At 56.2% G+C, this 21,456-nt stretch overlaps 1 protein-coding gene across 3 annotated transcripts; it reads right to left on the bottom strand.

Moving 5' to 3' along the window:
* Positions 1-558: 558 nt before the first annotated feature.
* Positions 559-19,805, bottom strand: HIP1R (huntingtin interacting protein 1 related). 3 transcript variants are annotated; one of them, XM_030024817.2, is made up of 32 exons: positions 19,629-19,804; positions 14,381-14,444; positions 13,809-13,951; positions 13,418-13,474; positions 13,076-13,156; positions 12,866-12,942; positions 12,499-12,560; positions 11,221-11,361; positions 10,678-10,735; positions 10,504-10,579; positions 10,145-10,282; positions 9,995-10,053; positions 9,851-9,923; positions 9,300-9,483; positions 9,137-9,225; positions 8,719-8,835; positions 8,149-8,250; positions 7,715-7,909; positions 7,323-7,470; positions 6,914-7,000; positions 6,496-6,606; positions 5,977-6,113; positions 5,071-5,181; positions 4,887-4,945; positions 4,529-4,559; positions 4,334-4,396; positions 3,786-3,886; positions 3,050-3,155; positions 2,084-2,207; positions 1,865-1,926; positions 1,495-1,683; positions 559-1,405 (listed from the first exon to the last, which is right to left on the bottom strand). In XM_030024817.2, exons 1-32 carry the CDS (start codon positions 19,719-19,721, stop codon positions 1,382-1,384), a joined length of 3,162 nt encoding a protein of 1,053 aa, XP_029880677.1. In that variant the 5' UTR covers positions 19,722-19,804; the 3' UTR covers positions 559-1,381. The 3 variants fall into 3 exon arrangements, 2 of the variants coding, with proteins under 2 accessions (XP_029880677.1, XP_029880678.1); XM_030024818.2 differs by having other exon boundaries at positions 6,496-6,603; XR_003924917.2 differs by lacking the exons at positions 559-1,405; positions 1,495-1,683; positions 1,865-1,926; ... (4 more) ...; positions 4,529-4,559; positions 4,887-4,945 and having other exon boundaries at positions 5,089-5,181; positions 6,496-6,603; positions 6,934-7,000; positions 19,629-19,805.
* Positions 19,806-21,456: the final 1,651 nt, after the last annotated feature.

Here is a 21,456-nt window from a genome sequence, read left to right as displayed (position 1 = left end):
TAGATATAGAGACACATGTATAGAGCTAGATCGGTGTGGCTATACCATTACATATGTACATAGAGGGAAAAGCAAGATATACACAATATAACATTTGATACGTAGCTGTATCTGTATAGCTAGGTAGCTATAGAGCAAGATATATATATGTGTGTGTGTGTGTGTGTCAACCTGTGCATATACATGGGGTGTGTGTGTATATATATATATACACACACACATTTGTATGTACATATACAAATATGTATATCCACACACCTCTCTGAATAGCTGTATCTATACATATGTGTGTATACACATACACACACATATCTATATACTGAGAGATATTACACCCTCCTCCCACCCCCTCCACCCATGCACTCACCTGTCAGCAGCACAGGGCCATGTCACACATCCATGTCCCACACATGCCACCACCATGGTGCTTTAGATAATTATCTTCAAGGCACTTTATTGCTGGCCTCTGCCCCGCAATTTGGGGCTGGCTTGCTTCAACCATGGCCCTAGCACTGGCCCCCTCCCCACCAACAAGCTGACCAAGCACCACAACACCTATTTTAAATATTGCTTCTTTAATAATCTACATCGTGGTAGTAGCTCCAAGGGAAGATACAGCTGCCCCTGTGTCTCTCCAGATCAGTAATTCCTTATTGCTGCAGACTTCTCTATCCCCCGGCTCCCGCAGGCCACGGTTAGATTTAATTCTGCTAATTATCTTAAATATAAAATGTAATGCAACTGATCCCGACATTGCTGTAGTAATAAAAAATAGAAAAGGAAAAAAAAAATGTTTGTATCATTATTGCCAGTGTGTGCCAGTAACTGCTTTTTCCCTTACAAAAGCCTTGTTCCTTGCGCCAGTTAAGGCCAACGTCTCCCTCTCTGCTGAGGGCTGATCCCATGCCGAAACAAAGTCAAATTATTCCTCAAGCTGAAAAAGGGGAATTTAAAAAATGGTTGCAAGAAAAGCCCAACAGTTTCCTACTTTAAAAACAGTTCAGTTCTTTGAAAGGGTCTGAGCAGTGCAGTAGAGAGCTACATTTACTGAAAACTTCTAGTGCTGATAAAGTTTAAAAAAAAAATTTCAACCCAAACGACCCCCAAATTAAATTAAACCAGGAGAGCCAGTTGGCAGGCCAGGAGGAGGAGGGCATCCCATGCCACCTGGGGAGCAGGCAGGAGCCCCCCTGCTCTATGGATAGGAATCAAGTGAATAAAAACAAAACAAAACAAAAAAGAAGTATTTTTAAAAAAAATATCCAGTTTTCCAGGCCGGGTGGTGAGGAGACCCCCGCGCATGAAGGCACACCAGCGCGAAGGCAACGTGATCTGTTGAAAACCCAGCCAGCCCCCGCTAGAAGTTCACCCCGTGAGGCAGCTACGGGCCGGCGTCTCGCTCGGGCTGAAACGAGAAGGGGAATAAAATGAAATATCAGTCACTCGTGCTGTGAACGCACCCCACCATGTACATTTACCCCCTGGGGACCCTACCTCCCCAAGGCTGGGTTTCTGGGCCAAGGGGGGCTTCTTGAGGATGCCTCGCCTCGGGGCCGGCGCCGGCTTCGCCTCCCCCTCCTCCGCCGCCTCGTAGGCCCCGGCCAGGCCGTAGTGCTGCTTCCTCAGCTCGCCCAGGCGCACCCGCTCGCCCTCCAGACGCTTCTCCAGCTCCAGAACCTTCACCTGCACCCAAACAGCCAGCTTGGTTCCTGTGCACCCTGGGGGCATGATCCCCCCCCGCCACCATCCCTAGCGCCATGCTAGGGCGTGGAGGGGCAGAAGGGAACCTGCCATGTGCAGGTCCGGATCAGGACCTCAGCCTGGCCCGAAGACGGCGGCACCAAATCCACCCTCATGGATGTACCTGTGTTTCCATCTCTTCCTTCTTCAGCTTGATGAGGGACATCCCCGAAAAGTCCATGGTGTCTGTGGAGAAACATGGGGGGTCCTCGCTGAGCGCACCCCTTGCAGAGGACCCTCATGTGCCAAAGCGAAGCCAGATGGGCACCTCGGGGTGTTCGTCAGGCTGGGAAGGGATTTGGGTATTTTCTTTTCCCCGCCCCTTTCCTTGCAAAAACCTCACCTTTCTCCTCAATCTGCTCTTGCCCCGACTTGGTGGAAGCCACCACGTTGGCCGCCATCTCATTGACGTTGCGTGAACACTCCTGGAGCCGGGCCAGGTTCCTGCTGCTCTTGTCGGCTTTCACCTGCAAAGAGCACGGGGACGGCTGTGGGTCCCCGCCACGGCACCACCACACAGGTGCTCGCTGGCTTGAGGGAGCCCCCAGGCAGCCATGTTCTGCGTTAGAGCAGAGACACCGAGCACACCACGTCAGAATGGTCCTTAGGCGTGAAAACCTGGGGGCGGAAAGGACAGACAGACAGATGGACACGTTTATTCTTGATGATCCCATCACAGCCAGACAAGGTGACCCCTGCTGCGAGGCCCTTCAGCCCCAGGACACCAAACCAGCTCTGCTCCCACCTGAGCCGAGCACACGTGGATAAGCAGCATCAGTGAAGACAGAGCTATTTTTTTTTAACCATGCCCTTAATTTTAAAACCATGTGCTGTAAAAAGCAGTATGGGTCCTCCCCCCCGCCATCTGCACCCCCATTTGCCCACTGAAACCTCTACCCATCGCTTTCACCCACACAAATAGGAAAGGTGGCAAGGACCAAAAATCCATCATTCTCAATGCTGGCTCCTGCAATTGCTTATTTGGGGTTTCTTGTTAGTTATCAACGTTTTCTTTACATAATCAGCTTGACAGGAGGAAGACAGGAGGTTTTACACATCTTCATTTCCAAGGCAAGCCCTGCTAGGTGTGGGAATATTAATGCAGGTGAAGACACATGGATTAAAATCATAGACTGACTTGAAAATAGTAAGAGCTTCCCTTCCTCCCTACTCCGGGAGGAGGCTGCAGGACTGGCTGACAGGACAGCCACACACCGCTGCCCAAAAGCATCCGTGGGACAACAGTATGGGAACAAAATGACTTAAAACTTGATGAGCAGTATGCAGATGATCTTGCTGGGATACTCACCTTGGAGGCAGCCACCAACTGGGCCGTGCTGGCGGCAATTTCATGGGAGCAGACGATCAGTTCTTCGTATTTGCCCGTATGCAGGACAACTCTGTCTGCTGACTCTCTGCATTACAGGTCAGAAGGGAGATCGTGTTAGAGATACTCACCATGCACTACGAAGCAAGTGCAGAGTATTTATCTCCTGCTATACCCTTAGAAATCAGCATCAGACCTTGAGCCAGCAGCTTTGCCTGTAATTATTTAAAGCACATTTACAAAGCAGGTACTCAAAGCCCAGATCCAGAAGTTTTGGATGGCTGTGAAATATCAACAGAAGCAGGATTGTATTTCCGTAATGAAGTGGATGAGATTTTTAAAGCTTTGTCCAAAAAGGCCCCCACATTTCCTGCACGGGCATGGGGATTCCCTGCCCTGATCCCAACCATCCCGTCCGTGACCATCCGAACAGGAACCAGGACATGGAGTATTGATTGTAGCAACTTTCACACTTTGCAAACAGGGAGGAACTGGCAGTCCCTATTTCAATGACTGTGATTTTGTAGCCGGTGGTCCAACCCAGGCTACGATGCTCTTTAAGGAATTAGCAATAATGCTCTGTGCAGACTCGGCAGCAGGACAGTTTAGGTTATCGGGTGATGGAGAAGCATAGGCCAGCCCCGGGTGCAGCATGCAGAGCCATGCTTGGAGAGAAGCCTCCTGCAGTAGCCGTGGGAGAGGTCGCAGGGGTACCTACACGAGCTGCGTGGCTCCCCAGCCCACCGCCTTGGAGGCGGAGATCAGACCTTCAGTCCAGCGTGAGTTCTTGGCATAAAACTCCTGAGTTGTTGCTGCCCCCTGTTGTTATGAGAATATTATGGCCTGTATTAACTTGTTTCTAATATACAATATATAAATCCACAAAAAATATCCATATAAAATTTAACAATATATAAATTCATATATAAGTCATAAAGCAAGGGATTGGCAGCATTTCTGTGCCCTTCAGGCCACTCTTACTGGCCTGCTTAAATATGTATCAAGAAAACTAGCTTTGGAGACCCCAGCCAGTGAATTTGGGCTGGGTTTAAGTTTGGGCCATCATCTTTAGATGGACAAGGCTTTGCAAAGGTGACAGCGATGTGTGCGAAGAGCACAGGGCTGGGCAGCCCATCTCCAGCAAGCGAGACTGCCAGAGTACTGCTAACACGGGAAAGCACAAAATTCAGCAGGTGTTTCTGCAAATTGTGGGAAATTCTCCTGTATATCATGTTGGTGCAGAGATGAATGTAGCAGAGGACTTACCCGGCCACTTTCTACTATCTCCTTCTGTAAGTTTGTAGATGTCATTACAAGAAGTCTAATAGCCTGCAACGAAGAAAAACAGTTTTTGGTGTTTGATGGGGATTTTATAGAGAAGGATTAATGCTGCCAATGGTGGGAAGTTACAGTTTTGCACAGTCTTTGACACCCCAGATGATAGGTTTCTGCAGTACTGACCTTCATTAGGTCCGTGCAGGAGTTCAGAATCCTGTAGGGAAACAAGAGATAAAGTGTTCAGCATCCTCTGATGCCGCATCCAGGGAAGCAGGCTTTGGCCTCAGTCAGAAAATGGGTCTTTTTTGGAGACCAGCCAGCCTGCAGGTTACTTCTAAGCAGCCCACAAAGCAGCTGTGAACAATTGGCTTAGCCATGCAAGACAAAGGTCCACCCTTTTAATGAGAATTTCATGCTCAGCATCAGGATGATGCAGCACCGGGTTGCACGCGGGGCTTTGGAGCAGAGCACAGCCCAGCAGGTTATGGGCACGGGACAGAAACCTGCCTGCGGCTGTCGCATGCCGCCCCTCAAAACTCACCGCTCGTTCACTTCAAGCTTAACACCGGAGCTCTCGTTTCTGGCTTGGCTCATCATCTCCTGTTGGGAAACACAAGAGGAAGGGTTGGATGCCACGCTGCTGCGTGGGCGAGCAGGGTGGAGGAGAGATGGATGCTTTGCTGCCCCAAGGCACCAAAATGGCCCATCCTGCAGCTTCGTCTCACCTCTATGCGCCTGACGGCATCCTCAATCGCCTCTGAGGTGGAGGCCATCTCCTTCTCAACCATGTCCCCCAGCTCTTCCTGCTTGATGTCTAAGCTCTTGGGCCTCAGCTCCTGCCGGAGGAGGCAACAGCCGCCAGGAGGTTTTAGGCAGAGGGAGAGAAGGGAATATTTGTAAGGAATAACACCAAACCAAGGTATCCAACTCCTTTTTTCCCCCCTAAACAAATAAAGCTGCAGGAGCAGTATTCTGCAGACCACGAGGGTGAAGGCCCATGTACCACCAAGTTGCAGCAAACATGGCACAGGGACCTCAAAGGTAAGAAATGCCTCAAATCAAGGTGACAAAACTTGATCACAGGAGCAGTTTTGGCAGGGCACGGCTCCAGAGGGCTCTGGAGAGCTGACAGCCTTTGAATTAACAGCTGTTTAATGGAAAAGACTAATGGGGGCTTCATGAGAAGAAATATCTGAAAGTTGGGAAGTTTTATTCTGCAGGGGTTACTGGGCTGAAAGATTTCAGCTGATCTGAGGGTGACTGTCTCCATGCAGCACCAGGAAGGGTCTTCGGCACGTGAAGCTCAGATGGCTCAAGGAAAGCATCAGAACCTGTGGATATGGGGGACAAACCACTCCAAAGTGCTCACTCCAACCCAGTATCTCCAATTTCAGTTCTGGACAATGGGGAAAGCCATGGTTTGATTTTTGGTTTTATGTTTTTTAAAAAGCTGTCCATCCAGGTGCAGCCAGAGGTCTGTGAGCAAACATCCCGCCTTGACAAATGGAGGCAATGTCCTTCTACATTAACTGCCTGCTTTGATTTTTCACTTACGAAATACCAATACTGGTAAATAACCCACCCTGCCAGATGCGGGTGGGAAGGTGGGTGCACTGGGCTCCATCTCCTACCTGGGCCAGTTGCAGGACCCCCCGCAGTGCCTGCCGCACGTCCCCCAGCTTGGCATGCCCCAGCTTCTGCTTGTCCTTCAGCTCACCCAGGTAGTCCAGGCTCCGCTGCCCACAGTCCCGGCATGTCTCCATCAGTCCTGGGGTGAGGATGGGTTGGTGCTGGGCCCCTCACTGGGCAAGGGGTACCCCTTCATCCCAGCCCTGCCACCCTCCTCTCTCTCTCCTCCCCTCGGCCGCGGAGATGGTGCTAAGCATCTGTGGCATCCAGCAAATTTCTTAAAGAGCATAAATCAGATTCCAGGAGCAAAGCGATGTTCCTGGCCCAGGAAGGGGCACTGGAGAGGAGGGAATGTCAGGAAGGGGAGCATGGGGAGCTGGGGGGACCATGCTAGCCCCTGTATAGATCTGCCCCATATCCAGCCCCTGGCGGAGGAGGCTTTGGCACAGCCACCCCAAAAACAAGCCCCAAGAGCATAAACCCCGCTCCCAACACCTGCTGCGTCCATGTACGGCACTCACGGTCAGCGTGGTCGGTGGGAGCCAGGTGGGACGTGGCGCTGCCGTTCACAATGGTGTCGGCCATCAGGTGCGCGAAGAGGGCCAGAGCCCCCACTAGCCCTGCGGCGTCTGCTGGCGAGAGGACACGGTTAGGCACTGCCAGCCGGGGGCACTACTGGCTGTGCCCTGGGGGCTGTAACCCACCCTCGAAGGCACACAAGGATCAGTACAAGGACTTGGAGAGGTCAGTATTGACCCCTCCAGCTTGCAGGTTGCTCCTTGAATGAGGGCATGGGGACCCTCCAACTCCATCCCCCACGTCCTCCCATCACCAGGGCATTGCACGCTTGCCAACAGCCCCCAAGCAGCCGGGGGCTGCTGGATGTATAAAAATAAAAGCAAGGTGCAAGCAGTGCCACCGGTCCCCAGTCCCAGGTACCTGCCATGGAGGCCACGTACTGCGCGTGCCCGTTCTCCAGGGCGTCTGTGGACTCCAGCGCCGCCTGCGCCCGGCTGAGCAGGTAATCTGCAACAAATTTAGCTTCATTAGCATGGTCAGGCTGCCGAGTGTCTGAAAGAGCACGAGTGCTGACTCCAGGAGGTACCACTGAGCGGAAGCCAAGACAGCTCAGGTCCTCACAGCTCTGGCCAGGCAACAGCACTAAAATCTGAGCAAAATAGTGCTGAGAGCAGAGGTAAAAATTCACTCCTGGGAAGTCTGACCCTAACCTCCTCGGGCATGATGTTTGGTAGGAAAAAATGCCTGGGGGAAGCTGAAATGCAATGTCATCTGTCTTGGAGGGAGAAGGGACTGCGGGTTGCAGCCCCCGTGGTCGGGCGGGATGTACCTGGGGAGCTGGTGCAGCGGACATGCAATGGGTCGTCCAGCTTGGCTACCGCGTCACGGAGGATGTCCTCCGCCTCCCGCACCGTCTCCTGCAGGATGCCGAACTGCTCATCCAGCAGCTTCTGCTGCAGGCTCTGCTCCTGGTTGCTCTGTGGGGCGGGAGAAACAGATGAGCGGCACAACTGGGATGCAAGACCCCCGCATCATCAGCATATCCCTCGAGAGTCCCTTTGCAGGATTAGACCCGAGCATTCCACTGTTGCTGCTGCAAGTCATATCCCACCAGCTACATCAGTGATGGCTCAGCTGAGCCCCCCCGATTGCTCAGCACCCCCCAAACACATCTTGCCCCAGCGAGTAGAGGGGCAGTAGGCTCTCCACACAGCACTGTACCTTCTCCAGGAGCCTGCCCTGTAGCTCACGGATCTCCTTCGTAGCCTTGTCCACCTCCTGGCTCCGCTGTAGGTCCTTCTCCTCGATGAGGCCACGCGTGGAGAGCAGCTCGCACTCCTTCTCGCTCACCGACCGCCTCAGCACCTCCTTCTCGGCGTGCAGGGCCTCAACCTGGGCGCTGAGCTCCGCGCCTGCCTGCCAGTGGGGCCAGGAGACCCCTTGTCACCAGGTTGCGAGCCCAACAGTTACGCAGGGGGGAGCTGAGGACATGCCCAACTCATGACACTGATGGGGTGGACCTGCATTCAGCCCAACGACTGCTCCCTGGGCTGCTGTTTGCACCGCTGGCTTGGCAGTGGTGGCAGGCACGCTGTCTTGCGTGACAGGGATTTGTGATGGCGATTTGGGCGCATCCTGCACCACCGGCATTGTACCTGCTTGGCGTGGCTGAGCGAGCGCTGCGCCTGGTCCAGCTCATCCCGCCGGGCGTCCAGCTCCTGCCGCAGCTGCTCCATCTGCACACTCTGGTCCTCCAGCTGCAACCACACGCCCGTGCTGGGGGCTCAGCTGCTGCAAACATGTTCTGGCCCAGCTCGGCACCAGCACACAGCCAGGATGATGGGAACGAACCCGGCCATGTTTTGCAGAAGGGGTTTTCAGGGTCTCCGGGCGGGAGTCTCCTGAAAGGGCTCCTTTCCCCAGAGAAGGAATTTTGGGAGCAGCCCCTAGCTTGGGCCCCAGAGAACAAAAGCACCCAAACCATCAATTTGCACCATGGCATTTTCTTGCGGGACAAAATGGCAGATTTGGGCAAGAGGGAATGAAGCACGCATTAAATAACACCCTCCTGAGGAGCCAGGGCAACTCCTTCCCAGACCAGGGATGGACACCAACAACCACCCCTACCCCTTGCACCCAAATTGTGCACAGCCACCACGTTCCCCAGGCTGGGAAGGGCTCAGTGCCAGGCTGGTGGAGCCAGACTTGGGACCACGGTGGCTTACCTTCATCTCGGCCTCCCGCTTGACCTGCTCCACCTGAAACGCCAGCTGCTCCTTGACACGTGCTACCTCCTCCTGGCTCTGCTGCGTGACTGTCAGCTGCTTGGCAGTGTCGGCGTTCTGCATGGGGACACGAAGATTACTGGGCACTCCGAGGAGGGACCCTCGCCACCGCCATGCTCGTTCTGCCCAAATTCTGGCTGGGAGAGTAGCTTGGAGATGCCTTTTTCACAGCATCCAAAACGCTGACCATCCATGGACATGAATTCAAGGGGTGCCCCCGAGCCGGTGCTCAGAGATCCCTGGGTGCAGGATGATGGGACCAATACGAGATGGGGCTGGGCATGCACGAGCCACGCCAGCGGTGGCAGAGGAACAAAGGCAGCGGTCGGTCCCTGCCTGGCACAGGCAGCAGTGTTACCTTCCTCAGGAGCTCGGCGTGCGTGTTGATGAGCTCACTGTGCTTCTCCTTCAGCTTTGTGTAGCGGATCTCGGTGGCGTTGGCTTTCTCTGAACAGGGTGAGAAAGCATCAGCAATCGTGGCACAGGTACCCCGCGGCCGACGCACGCTGTAGGGCACCTACTTTCCGCTTCGGCGCAGAGCCGCTGGGACCTGTCGCTGTCCTGCTTTGCCCTCTGAAGCCTCTCCAGCTCATCCCGCAGCTGCTCGTTGTCCACCAGCGCCTTCTGCTTCTGCTTGCGCTGCTCCTCCACTTCACCCTCCAGGCTGTTCACCTGCGCCTTGAGCTGCGTGATGTACCGCTGCGCCTGCGGGACACCGTCAGGCACTTGGGCACCGATGCCAGCAATGACTCTGCCCTCCCCAACATCCCTATCCAGGTGCCTGGCTGTGATTTGGGCAAAGCAGCTGTGAAATGCATAGGAAAGCTCTCCCCTCGGTCCCTCCAGCCGCTCTGTCCCTGCTGCTAACAGCCGGTCTGGACAGCAAGGGACAGGTCACACATGCCTCCACCCCATCTCCATCAGGAGTCAGGTCCTGGCACTGGCAGAGGCCCCAAAACACAGTGCTGGGTGCCAGGACCCCGCTCCTACTGCATCCCATCAGGGTTCCCATGCTACAGCACCAAAAACCACCCTGCTCTCCCGCACTGGCTGCTCCCCGGCCAGGCTTTACCTCCAGTTTAATCTTCTCCATCTCCGCACGGAGCATGTCCACCTCCTTCTTCAGGCTCTCGATCTGCGCATCCCTGTGGAGAAAGGCAAGTTGGTCTCATGTGGCAGCGGCCACCCCACCTCTGCCACTGCTAGACTCCCATACCTGTCGTCCCGAATGCCGTTGGGTGGCCCGAAGGTTTGCTCAAATATATCTGAGGTGACCTGGGGAAGACAGAGGGTGAGGGGCTGAGCCAGGCTGTGGGTGCCTGTTCCCCACCGTCCCAGGGTCCCAATCCCATCCCCGTGCCCCCACCTGTGGCTCCGTGGTGGAAGCCGTACTGATTTCAATTAGGTTCTCTGGCTCCTCGTCCTCAGGGGCTTCCTCAGGGATGACAACCACTGGCTTCACATGCTCGGCCAGCGCAGATGCCCGCAAGAAGTTTGGGGGGCTCTGTGGGGACAAGAAGTCATGGTGGCATCGCCTGGGGTTTTGGGGACCACTGCAGGCAGACCGCCACGGGGAGGGAGGCAGCTATCCCCATGCTGCTGAAATGGGTCGGTGGGTCCCTCCACAGTGTCCCCAGAACCCGAACCCGCCTGTGGGGACACTCTCATCCACCCTGAACTCACAGGCTCTCTAAAGCGTCATGTATGACCAAAATCCCACCATACCTCTGGCAGCCGGGGGATCTGGATGAGCCGCTTGAAATACAACATGTCGGATGCTTTCTTGAAGAAGTTTTTGAGGCTGGAGAAGAGGGAAAGAAAAACCACTTGCAGAGGAGGCGGTGGAGGGGCTTGGCAGGAGGGAGGAGACCCCGCCACCCCACCTCGGCCCCAGGTTACCTGCGAAACTGCTCGTGGAAACGGTCTCGGTGGCCCTGCAGTGTGTCAGCCGGCAGACCTGTGGTAATGGAGGTGGGGGGACAGCCATGACTGATCCGGGGCTGCAAATTTATTCACACGCGCCCATATCCCTCCAGCTGCAAAAGTCAGCGGGGTAAAAGCCAGGTGGGAGTGGGATGGGAGCAGTCAGGACAGGAGTGGGGTGTCCCCACCCCCAGTGTAGGTACCAGGGATGTGACACAGGGAGAGGTGGGCGGGAGAACGCCAAAATACCCACAGAAGGCCCCTGGCACAACGCTGCCCAGCAATCCCGTGCAGGGGGCTGGCAGGCCAAGGCATATCAGTTTGAATTCATCAAGGACAAGTCCTTCTAATTCTTTCATCTGGGATGTCTACGTGGGATGGAGTGGGTCCTTAGAGCCCGGCTGGGATACAGGGACATGGCAATGGATGCATCCACCCACGCAAGCCTGATGCCCAAGAATCCAGCCAGAAGCCTGACCCGGGAAAAGACCGGCATGGGGCACATCCCCAGGGACTCACAGGAATGCAGCTTGAACATTAACTTGACAGCATAGTGGTAGAGGTGGCTGCAGTCCTGGATGACCTGGATGAGGGGGGCCAGGCGGCACTGCACTGCCGACATCTGCGAGACTGCCATCGAGGTGTTGAGCTGCCTGAAAACTGAAGGGTTGAGCGCAGTGAGGTGCCAGCACTGTGTTTGCAGAGCCGTCCTGCTCCGGGCCACTCGGCTTGATCATTAACCACGACGGATGTGGCTTTGCTGGGACATGAGGTAAACGCCAGGGTTGCTGCCCATCCTGTCCCGCCGAGCTGGGAACAACCCCCCTCCGAGCAAGAAAAACACCCAAAGCGACCGCAGTGGCAAAGGGAAGTGGTGCTCGGCTCTGTCCCAGGTACCCTGACCCCAAAAAGGAGGGATTTAACCCCAGGCTGATGCAAAGGCAGGACGGCTGCCCTCAGGAGCTGCCGCTGCACAACGCGGCCGGGGAAGGCCAGGGGTTTTGCTCTGTTCCATTTAATTGTGCAGGGAGCTGGGAGAGGATCCCAGGGCAGGGGACGGGCCCACTGGCACCGCAGCCTCGCCTGCCCTGGCTTGGAAACAGATCCCTTCCCTTGGCAGAAATCCAGCCAGCATATCCACTCTGGCTTCTTCCCCGCTCAGCTTTAAAGTATTTATGAATATAAATTCTCTGTATAACTGGGTCAGGAGGAGAAGCGGGAGGCTGATGAGAGCCAGGGGCACAGTGTCTCCCACTGTGCCTTGTTTTCCAGGGCAGCTCCGTGTTCCTGACTCGCGACGGAGGAAGAAACCACCGCATTTTTAAGCCATCTAAAAATTCCTGGAGAAGGAAGCGAGAGAAGCAAACATGGGCAGGGGCCTCCAGCCCTCCACAGAGGTATTTCAACAAGGAGAAATGAGTATTTAGAAAGAGGTACAGCCCCATCCTTTGCTTTGGGAGGACAGAAAGGATTTGGGTAACACATATGATTAACATGGTTGTACCAAAAAAAGAATAAAAAAATATTTCAGAGCAGCACTGCTCTGAAACAACAGTCTGCATTGCTCAGGTGGGCTAAAACCAGCCATGTTCCTTAAATATTTTCCTACAACCACCTCTACAGAGCATCAACAGGGGAATCCAGCTGAGAAATGCCCTCAGAAATCTCACTGGAGGAGGAGGAGGAACGTGAGTCTCCAACCTCAGCCTCCAGAGCTGGAACTCCATTCCCGACCAAAGAGCGAAACTATTGCTCAAGAGCCTCAGGGCAAGCGGGAGGGACCTGCCGCCTCCTCACCTGACTCCGACAGCTTCAGCTCGCAGTCCAGGTAGTCAAACAGCTCGACCGTCAGCTGGAAGCTGCCAAAAAAACCAAAACCCCATCACCCGGTGGCAGACACACCTTTGCTCTGGCTGCTCATGCTCGCTGCAGGTCCCTGTGCCGGCAAGGGCTCAGATTGACAAGAATTTGGCGGTTTTGCTCCCTGCATTTACGCTCCTCACCACTCTGGGGGTGCAGGAGGAATCAGGCACCATCCAACCAATTTATAAAACACTGATGGCTGCCCTGAACAGGAGCTGCTTCGATAGCAGGACGCTGCCAGCTGGGACGCACAGAGCCAGCAACCATGCACCGCGTGCTTTACTCCTGCCAGGACACTCACATGTTGTTCACATCTGTCCCCGCAGTCTTTTCCAGCACCTCATCTGACACTTCAAGGGCCGGAGGGAACTCGGGATGCTTTATAAAAGGGGAAAAAAAAACCAAAAACAAACGGCAGTTGCTGTTAATATTTTTGCTGGTGCGACACATGCCCCGGCAAAGTCCCGTCCCTGCTGGCATGACAGGGTGGAGAGGCAGCAGAGGGTCTCACCTTAGTGTGGAAGGAGATCTTAGTGAGGAGGAGCCGTGTGTAGATGCTCACCAGCTGCCCGTACCTGTCGTGCAAATGGCCCTGCCAGAGACACGAGGGGAAACATGGAGAATCCAGAGCAATGCGACCAGATCCAGCAGAACCTGCGTGTGCCGGTCAATCTGCACCAGCCTTACAGCTTTCACCCTCTTGCCCTTCACCATGTGCAAAACCATCACCCAGCAGGGTCAGAGATGACAGGTTATTTCAGGTGGTGCTTTGCCCTCCCCGTGCCCACAATGTTTTTCAGCACCCACCACCAAACCCCCTGGAAGGCACAAATCTCCGCCTCGCCCCACTCACCCACAGGTCCCCTGTCTCTCGGATGTTGCTGCGGTACCTCTGGCAGTCCTGGAGGACCTGTGGACAAAAACGAAAGGGATGTGGCATGGGGGGGCTGGCACGGAGCTGGACTAGCGCCCGCCTGCCTGTCCTGAAGCTGGGGAAGAGGATGGATCCAGCCCCTTATGCTGCTCCAGCTTTGGGAGTTTTTCAAGCCCTTCAATGGCAACCAGAGGTCAGGGCTTTGCAAGGGGAGGTTTCAAAGATGTGAGATAACAGAGTGCTTCACAGCCCCATGGCCTGGGGAAGGTGGCCAGGGCAGGGAAGGAAACCCACCAGAGGGACGTCAGCAAGAGCCAAAAATTTTCCCCCGTCAGCAACGCGGGAGGGACGTTTCAGAGGGGACACTCACGTTGGGGTGGCCGTCACGCAGGACCTTGTGCAGGACATGGCAGAACTTCCAGCTGAGGATGGCACTGCTGGGCAGGGGCAGCCCAATGGCGTAGGACCAGAAGGTGAATGCTCCCTTCTCATGGTGCGTCCCCAGGATGATCCCTTCCCTGTGGTCAAGGCCAATCGGACACACACAGGAGCAGGGGACACACTGGGCTGGGCACTATTCCTGTTCAACTTTCATGAAAAAGGAGACATGCACCGAGTGTACCGCAGGCACAGAGATCACCAGCACAATGCTGCACCTGCAGATATAACCCCCATTAATTTTTTTCTGGTGCACCTTCCCCTGCTGCAGGGTGCACTGGGGCCCTTTGCATTTTATTGCCAAAGAAATGCAATTTGATTGCACTGCTCTTCTTTGCATTTTCACTGATGGACAGACCTACATGATACCATCCCCCAACCAAGGTCTGCGTGGGTCTCCTGTCTCCCAAACGTCCCACTGCTCCAGCCCCGTGGGGTGAAACCCCTCCTGCCTCAGCACTGGATGTCCTCCATGCCATCCAGGCGAGCCGAGGGAAAGGATACGGCGGGCATGTTTCTCCTTCACCGGTGCTTCTTGCGTATTTATGGCTTTGCTGATGCTGACGGCCTGCGAGAGGAGGAGAGAACGGCTGTCAGCAGCGGCACAACCCTCACAGTCCCCAACCCACCCACCAAAACAAAGAGCTGGTTGCGCTGCCAGCTGGGAACAGCTCAGCCACCCGGTGCTTTTGGGGAATACCTTGAATTTTATAACACATTTGTCACCTCAAAGTCATTTGTGACATAGAAAAACAGGTGCTTTTATCCATGATCAAAGCAGCCAGTTAAAACCCCTCATCCCCAGTGCAATCTGTCGGAGCTGGGCACTGCCGGTGCTCAGCTGCTGATGCTCCCTGCTGTCACCGTCCCAGGAAACAAATGCTGGAACCCAGCGCCGTGCCCAGTGAGTGTTAAAGCACAACAGTGAGATGCCAAATTCCAGGGTTGTTTGTCTAATCACAAGGAGCCTTTGAACTGGGGGGTGGTGGGTTGTTGTTTTTTTTTTTTGACGGTGTTGCTGTGTGCAAACAGCGCGTGGGGAAAATGCAGCCCCTGAGTGAGGAGGGAGCAGCAGCCGCGATGCCCATTTCAATGGAGCAAAAATCGAGAGCAATGGGATTATCAGAGGAGGGTTATCTATATTTTAATGTGTCTGATCAAGCACGCTTTAAATTACGAGTTTATTCCAAAAGACGACCCCAGACAGAGGTCGGTTGCATGTCCCACGTGATGACGGGCTGCAAAACCGAGTTCTTGTGATCGATGAGGCTCTTCCTCCTCCTCCCCAGGTCCCTGCAGACTCAACCAAGCTGCTTCGCCCTCCCACAAGCGCTCGGGCTGTGCCCATCTCTGTGAGCCCTCAGTCACCAGCAGAGGAAAAAGGTCCCAGCTGGGAAGGCAGGAAGCGGCCCTGCCACTGGCGCTCATGCCGGAAGAGAAACCCGGTCCCTCCCTGCAGCCCCACAAGCCATAAAACCTTATAAAAAAATCTTATCTCCCCTCCCAGGGAAAGCACCTGCTTTGACACGGCTGCTTGTCCAGGGGACGCCTCCGAATCGAGGCGCTTTGCTGCGGGAGGAGGAACCTGACGCCAAGTTATCGGGTGCTCCTGACTTATGCAGGAGGAACCCGACGCCATGCCAAAGGGGCGATGCCAAAGATGTCGATGTACCAAATCTGCCTCAAATGAGCCCACGAACCGGGCATGACAGCGGCAAAACCACCGTGAGTTCATTCCAAAAAGTGAGCCTGTCCTGAAACACTGAGCCCAGCTGCTGGGAAGAGGGGCTTGTTTTGCATTTCCCACACCGGGGAAGCCCCGGTGTTACCCCGCCATGTGGGGCCATAAAGCAGCAGTGGAGTTAAGCTGGCGACTTCCTGTAATCCTCTTATCCCCGAAGGTTAACGAGCCTGGAGTGCCCAGGAACAGGCACTTGAAGCGCAGCCACCTCTCCCAAAGCACCCAGCACCTCCGCAGCCACCCAAAAGCCTGGAGCCGGCGGAGAGACTGCACCCTCGACCGCAGCTTGGCCAGAGAGGAGACGTGCCATGGGTCCTCAGGGCTGCCGGCACCTGCTAGTACAACACCAAAGTGATGGTTTATTGACAGAAAGCAAGGTTTATCACGCACCAGAGCGCGACAAGCCGACAGTTTTGCAAGGCAGGGCTTAGAAACACATCTTCCGGCAAAGAGCTGCTAAAGGGGGTTTATTGCATCTTGCTGAGGTGCTTTGCATGGCAGGGGGAGTGGGGCAGACATCTCCCAAACCTGGATTTTTACCACCCGCCGTGTGCAGGAGCAGCACAACACACTCGTCCCAACCCATCACGCTCGTCCCAACCCATCATCGGGAGCCAGACTCAGCCTTGAGCCCTGCAGGGCTGGGAGGAGGCGCAGCCGGAGGCGGCCAAGGTGCAAGACGAGGGCAGACCCCCAGGAAAGAAAATGTCATCCCACGTCGGGAGCTCAGCCACCCAGTGCTGCCCGGCAGGATGGGGATAGGGCTGGGACCCAGCTGGCCTGTCCCAAAACGGGGCTGTAATTCCCATTGGTGCTGGTGGTTTTATTGTGTTTATTGCCCATAATCTCATTTCCAGCCCGACCAGCCAAAATTCAGCCCAGGAGCTGCTGGGGAGGCTGGTTTCATCCTTGGTGATTCAGCGCAGTGGTTTCAACTGAGCCATTTTACGTCCAGCACAGAGGAGCAGACCCATGCAGGGGCAGCCCCCCAGCCCACCCACAGCACTGCCACGACGGAGACACCGCGTCCAGCGTGGTCCCAAATAAACCATGGTGGCACCAAACCAATGCCAAGCCCTTGGGGCTGCCGGCTCAGGTGTGTTTTCACTGGCTCCAAACCCCGGTCTGGCCAGGAGTTCCACAGAAAGGGGATGGTGGGACCAGGGATGGGCACAGGGCGATGCTGCAGCCTCGACATGCGTGCCTTCAGGATGTCCCTGACGGCTGCCTGGCAAAGCCGGGCCGCGGAGGACAGCTCTGAAACAGGGAGATTCACCCTCGACCCAGCTGCTTGGGACATCATTGGCACATCCGGAGATGGGCAGGTCTCGGTTGTCACTGCAGGTGCACAACCAGCCTGGCCGAAACCTTCATGCCACCTGCGGACGGTTTCCCATGGCCCCCGGGGAGCGGTGCAGCCCCAGCCCTGCCGGCGGGGGGGGTCCGACCCCAAAACCTGCCCAGCCGCGGGCTGTGGGAGCCCACACGTGTGCAGCCCTCACGCCTTACTCACAGCCCTCACGTACCAAGCCAGTGACTAAAGCTGGGATCAAAGCACCCAAATGAAGGAGCACAGTTTACATCCACCCTTTCTTTCCAGGCTGCTTTTAATTACGGCGTGATCCTCTCCGCCCACGGCTCCCCAAAGCCCCAGCATCCCACAGGGCCGCAATCCCCACCCGGCAGGTGGATGCCGGGTCCCGGTGCGACACCGCGGCAGGGAGTGATTTTTTGGCAGCAGGACGTCGAGCTGGAAACCTCGCCGGCTAGGCAGTGCGAGGGTTGCCAGATCAGCTGAACTGCAAACGGCTGCTCCGGAGTTCCCTTCCTAATGCTTCTCCTTCCCAAATTACACCAAAAAAGCACCACTCGGTACTCGCATGCTGTATTCCTGGCAGCTCCAGAGCTTGTTGGATTTTTAACCTTCTTGTTCAAGAAAAGCAAAAATCAGCCACAGAAAAGGGCAAGTTTTGCCTCCTGCCAGGCTGCAAAGCGAGCGCCCGCTGCAGGACGGCGGCTTCCCACCTCCCACACGTGGCCGCTGTGAGGGGGATGTCTGCATCACCCCAACACGAGACCTCAAAAAGCATTTTCAGGGAAAGCAGGTGACCTTCACATCACCTGTGAGCACCCAGGATCACACCAGGGCCGGCAACCCCCATCCATACCCATCATCCCGGCCTTCACCGGGGCAAAGGAGATGGGGCGCGTGGTTTCGGCAGCGTCATTTTTCAGGGTGGTGTGAAATCCTTGGCTGGCGAAGGTGTGCAGAGGGGACATGCCACTGGTGTCCCCGCGATACAAAGGCAACCGGCAGCATTGCTGCTATAATTAGACGTAAAAGGCAGATCAATACCCACGTACTGACACCGGAACATTTTTGCTCTCACCCAAAGCATTGCTACAGGAAACCATGTTAGGATAAAGCTCCTTTAGGACAGTTTTTCAGCCGTTACTGGAAAAAAAGGTCAGTTCTGGGTGGTGAATGTGACCATCAGCCAGCGAGCCTGGGGTTTAGCTCTAACAGAGAGTGACCACCCACCCACCCCGTACGCGGCACTGCCGAAAGGCACCTCTGCGACTGTGAGCAAAGTCGCACCTGCGTGGGGCACAAATTCCACCGAAAAGCCCAAAACACCGTGGAAGGGCGGGAGGTAGGAGGGACGCACTCCTGCCTGGCCGGCACGGGCTGCCCTTCGGCACACGAGGCAGCACTGCCGACATGATTATTTATCAGCGGTGCCCAGCGGGACGATTGAAGGAGACGCGTCCAGAAGGAACCGGAATTGCCGGTTTTCTCGTGTTGCTCCCCAAACCCAACAAGCTCCGTTTCCTACCTAGCATGGCCGAGCGGCACCGTGACCCCGCGAGGTCCGAAATCGCCACTTGCCTTCGCTTTGGCACTCTCCGGGGCCAAACGAGCCCAGGGCCCGGGGAAGGACGAGCAACGCAATGGGGCAAAGGGGAAAAATATCTGCGATGAATCTGCAGCCTGAAAAATCAGAAGGGTCAGAGGATGCGTGCTGGGAGGTCACTATTATTTTTGCTGGGGCAGCCGGTGAGCCCATCCCTGCCCGTGCTGTTGGAGTAATTAATTTCCCATAAGCCGTATGCCAGCCCCATGGGTGCCCGAGCATTGTCCACCTGGCGGGGGCCACCGAAAGGGCTACCGACACCCTTGTCCGAGCCGGACACTGCAGGGCACAAACACGTTTGTGCTTTCTTTTCGCTCTGCCACCCTCTCCAGGGCTGGGTGCCCCGATCCCCGCGGGAAGACCCCACGTGTGACCCGGACCCGTGGGGAGTCACCCGGGAGTCACCCATCCCAAAACACCTCCCGGTTTTGTTGGGGCAGCCCGTGCCGCCACGGGGCCGGCACCGGGGGGCATCGCCGGGATGCCCGTTACCGGTGCGGTGGGCACCGGGAGGGCCAGCCCCGGGCTCTTGCCATCGGCCGCCCCCGGGCTCGGCCGCGCTCCCGCCGGCACGGCCGGGGCTATAAAACTTTCCCTGTTTGCTCTCGGCCGTGTTTACCTGCCGATAAGGCCCGGTGGTTGGGGGGGGGGGGGGGGGGGTGGTGGGGGAAACTGCCTGCCCGGGGCTCGTGGTGCCTGCCGGCGCACAGCAGGGACCCGGCCCCGGTGCCCGGAGCGGGGGCGGCGGGGCCGGGCCGGTACCCACGCGGGACCGTCCCGGGAGGAAGCGGTGGGGCAGGCGGGGGCGGGGGAGCGTGCGCCGCGCCAGCAGCGAGGACAGATGGACGGGAAGGCGGGCGGGCGGGCGGACAGACGGCGGCGGCACCGCGCCGTCCCACCGGGGGGGTCCCCGGAGGCCGGCGAGGACACCCCCCCCCCCCAAGTCCCCATCGCCATCCCCCGCGAAACCCCCGCGTGCAGCGTGCCCCGAGGCGCTGCCCAGCGGAGCGGGCCGGTCCCGCAGCGCGCCGGAGCCGGTACCGGAGCACCTCCCCCCCCCCCCCCCCCGCCCCCCGCCGCCTTCCACCGCCCTTGCCTGGCTCTTGTCGAACTGCTCCCGCTCCGCCTCCAGGCTGTGCCCGCCGCGGCGGCTCAGCACCCGCGCCGGCACGCTCTTGATGCTGTTCATGGCGGGCCGCGCACCGGGCTCCGCGCACCGGGCAGGCACCGACCGGCGCCTCCCGCCCCCCGGCTCCTCCCGGCCGCGCACTGCGCGGCGCCGCGCCCGCGCCCGCGCACCAGGGCGCCCCTGGCGGCCGCGCCCGGCCCCCGCGCGGCCCCGCCCGCCTCACGCCCAGCGGCGGGCAGGTGGGAGCAGCGGCGGCGCGGCGGGGAGCGGGGCGGAACGCCCAAGAGCGGCCGAACCCTCCCGGTCCCGCTTCCCCCGCGGGGGCAGAAGGCCCCGAGGCTCTTCCCCAGTTCACGAAGCGGCAGCAGCAGCAGCAGTGCAGGAAAGGCGACAGATACGGTGTTGATCCTCCCGCCCGACCACACTTGCCTATTTCCGAGTCCACCTCCTCTTTCCAAGAGCACAACAGAGCCTTTCTTCATTCGTCTCTAAATAAACCCTGCAAATACACACACGGCACATTTAGGAGACTTGGAGCTTCATTACTACCCGCTTCTCGGTCTTGCCTTTAGAAAAGTCAAGCAGCACAGAGCACATCCGCCCCTGCGGAAAGCAGGCCGGAGCTGAACAGAAGCTTTGTTTTCTTTAATAATAATTCAGTATGACAATACAATAGCAAAGGCACTCCCTGGAGTATTTGTAATGCTTCCAGAAATAAAGCAGCCGAGTTTGAGGCGGCTTGAGTTTCAATACGAGCCTCAGAGCGCAGCAGATAACGCAGTTGGTTGGGAAGTCACTTGGTGCCCGATTAATTAACCCCAATACTCCCCTTCTTCCCGTTCCACAAATCCAGGGCAGCCCCGACACAAAATCCTAGGGCTCTGCGGATCCTTAGTGCATCGCTTGACCTCAGTTTTCTATATTGATTTTAAGGCCAGCAGTAGAGCATTTCAAATTCACTAGGGGTTCACCACGTTCATCTGCCAACGCTGAACACATTTAAAGTGGCAAGTGCAGCTCATGCTAGGAAGTTGCACCAATTTCTCTAGGGCTTGACATACGGTTTAGTTGCTGGACAGCTTCAGGGTGAGCATTGTGCTACTGTCATCGGTGGTTTTTGGGGGGGGAATTTTTGTCATACCCCCGGCCGTGGATTTTGAGGATGGAGCCTGTAAAGTTGCTCTGCAAGTAGAGGAATCAAATGCGCTTGAAAGGCTTGTGGAAAACTTGGAAAAAAAATGAGAAGCTGAGATACCCTCTGTGGGTAATGCTTGCAGGCGGGGAAGGAAAGAGTTTGGAGGACAGCGGCTATGATCAGAATTGGTTGACTAATTTTGAGGCCATTAGTACATGAAGGAAAGCAGGCTGTCATTTAGGTAATTAAAGAGAAAGTGGAAAATTATATGAAAGAGTTAACAAGGGGAAACCATGGTGCAAGTGTTGTATTTCACTGCAATTAATTCGTGGCAGCGGATAGAGCCAGAAACTCCCACCCCTTCACTGCCCCCACGCAGCGCTCAGCGGTGCAGACTTGGCATGGATGTCCCAAACTGCTCACAAACCGCACGCGACCCAGTGGCCCACTCATGTCTCTGGCAGTTGCTGTCATGTGTCCCAGAGAACCATTGTAAATTAAGTACCAAATGTGTTGGGCTGTGTTAAACAGGCAAGAAATATCCTCCAGTACCTAAAGGGGGCCTACAAGAAAGCCGGAGAGGGACTTTTTACAAGGGCATGTCGTGGGAGGACAAGGGGTAATGGCTTTAAACTGAAAGAGGGGAGATTTAGATTAGCT

The sequence above is a fragment of the Aquila chrysaetos genome, chromosome 9, assembly GCF_900496995.4.
Source record: "Aquila chrysaetos chrysaetos chromosome 9, bAquChr1.4, whole genome shotgun sequence".
NCBI lineage: Eukaryota > Metazoa > Chordata > Aves > Accipitriformes > Accipitridae > Aquila > Aquila chrysaetos.
The sequence above is the reverse complement of the archived record's forward strand: the minus strand, read 5'-3'. Positions and strand labels throughout refer to the sequence as shown.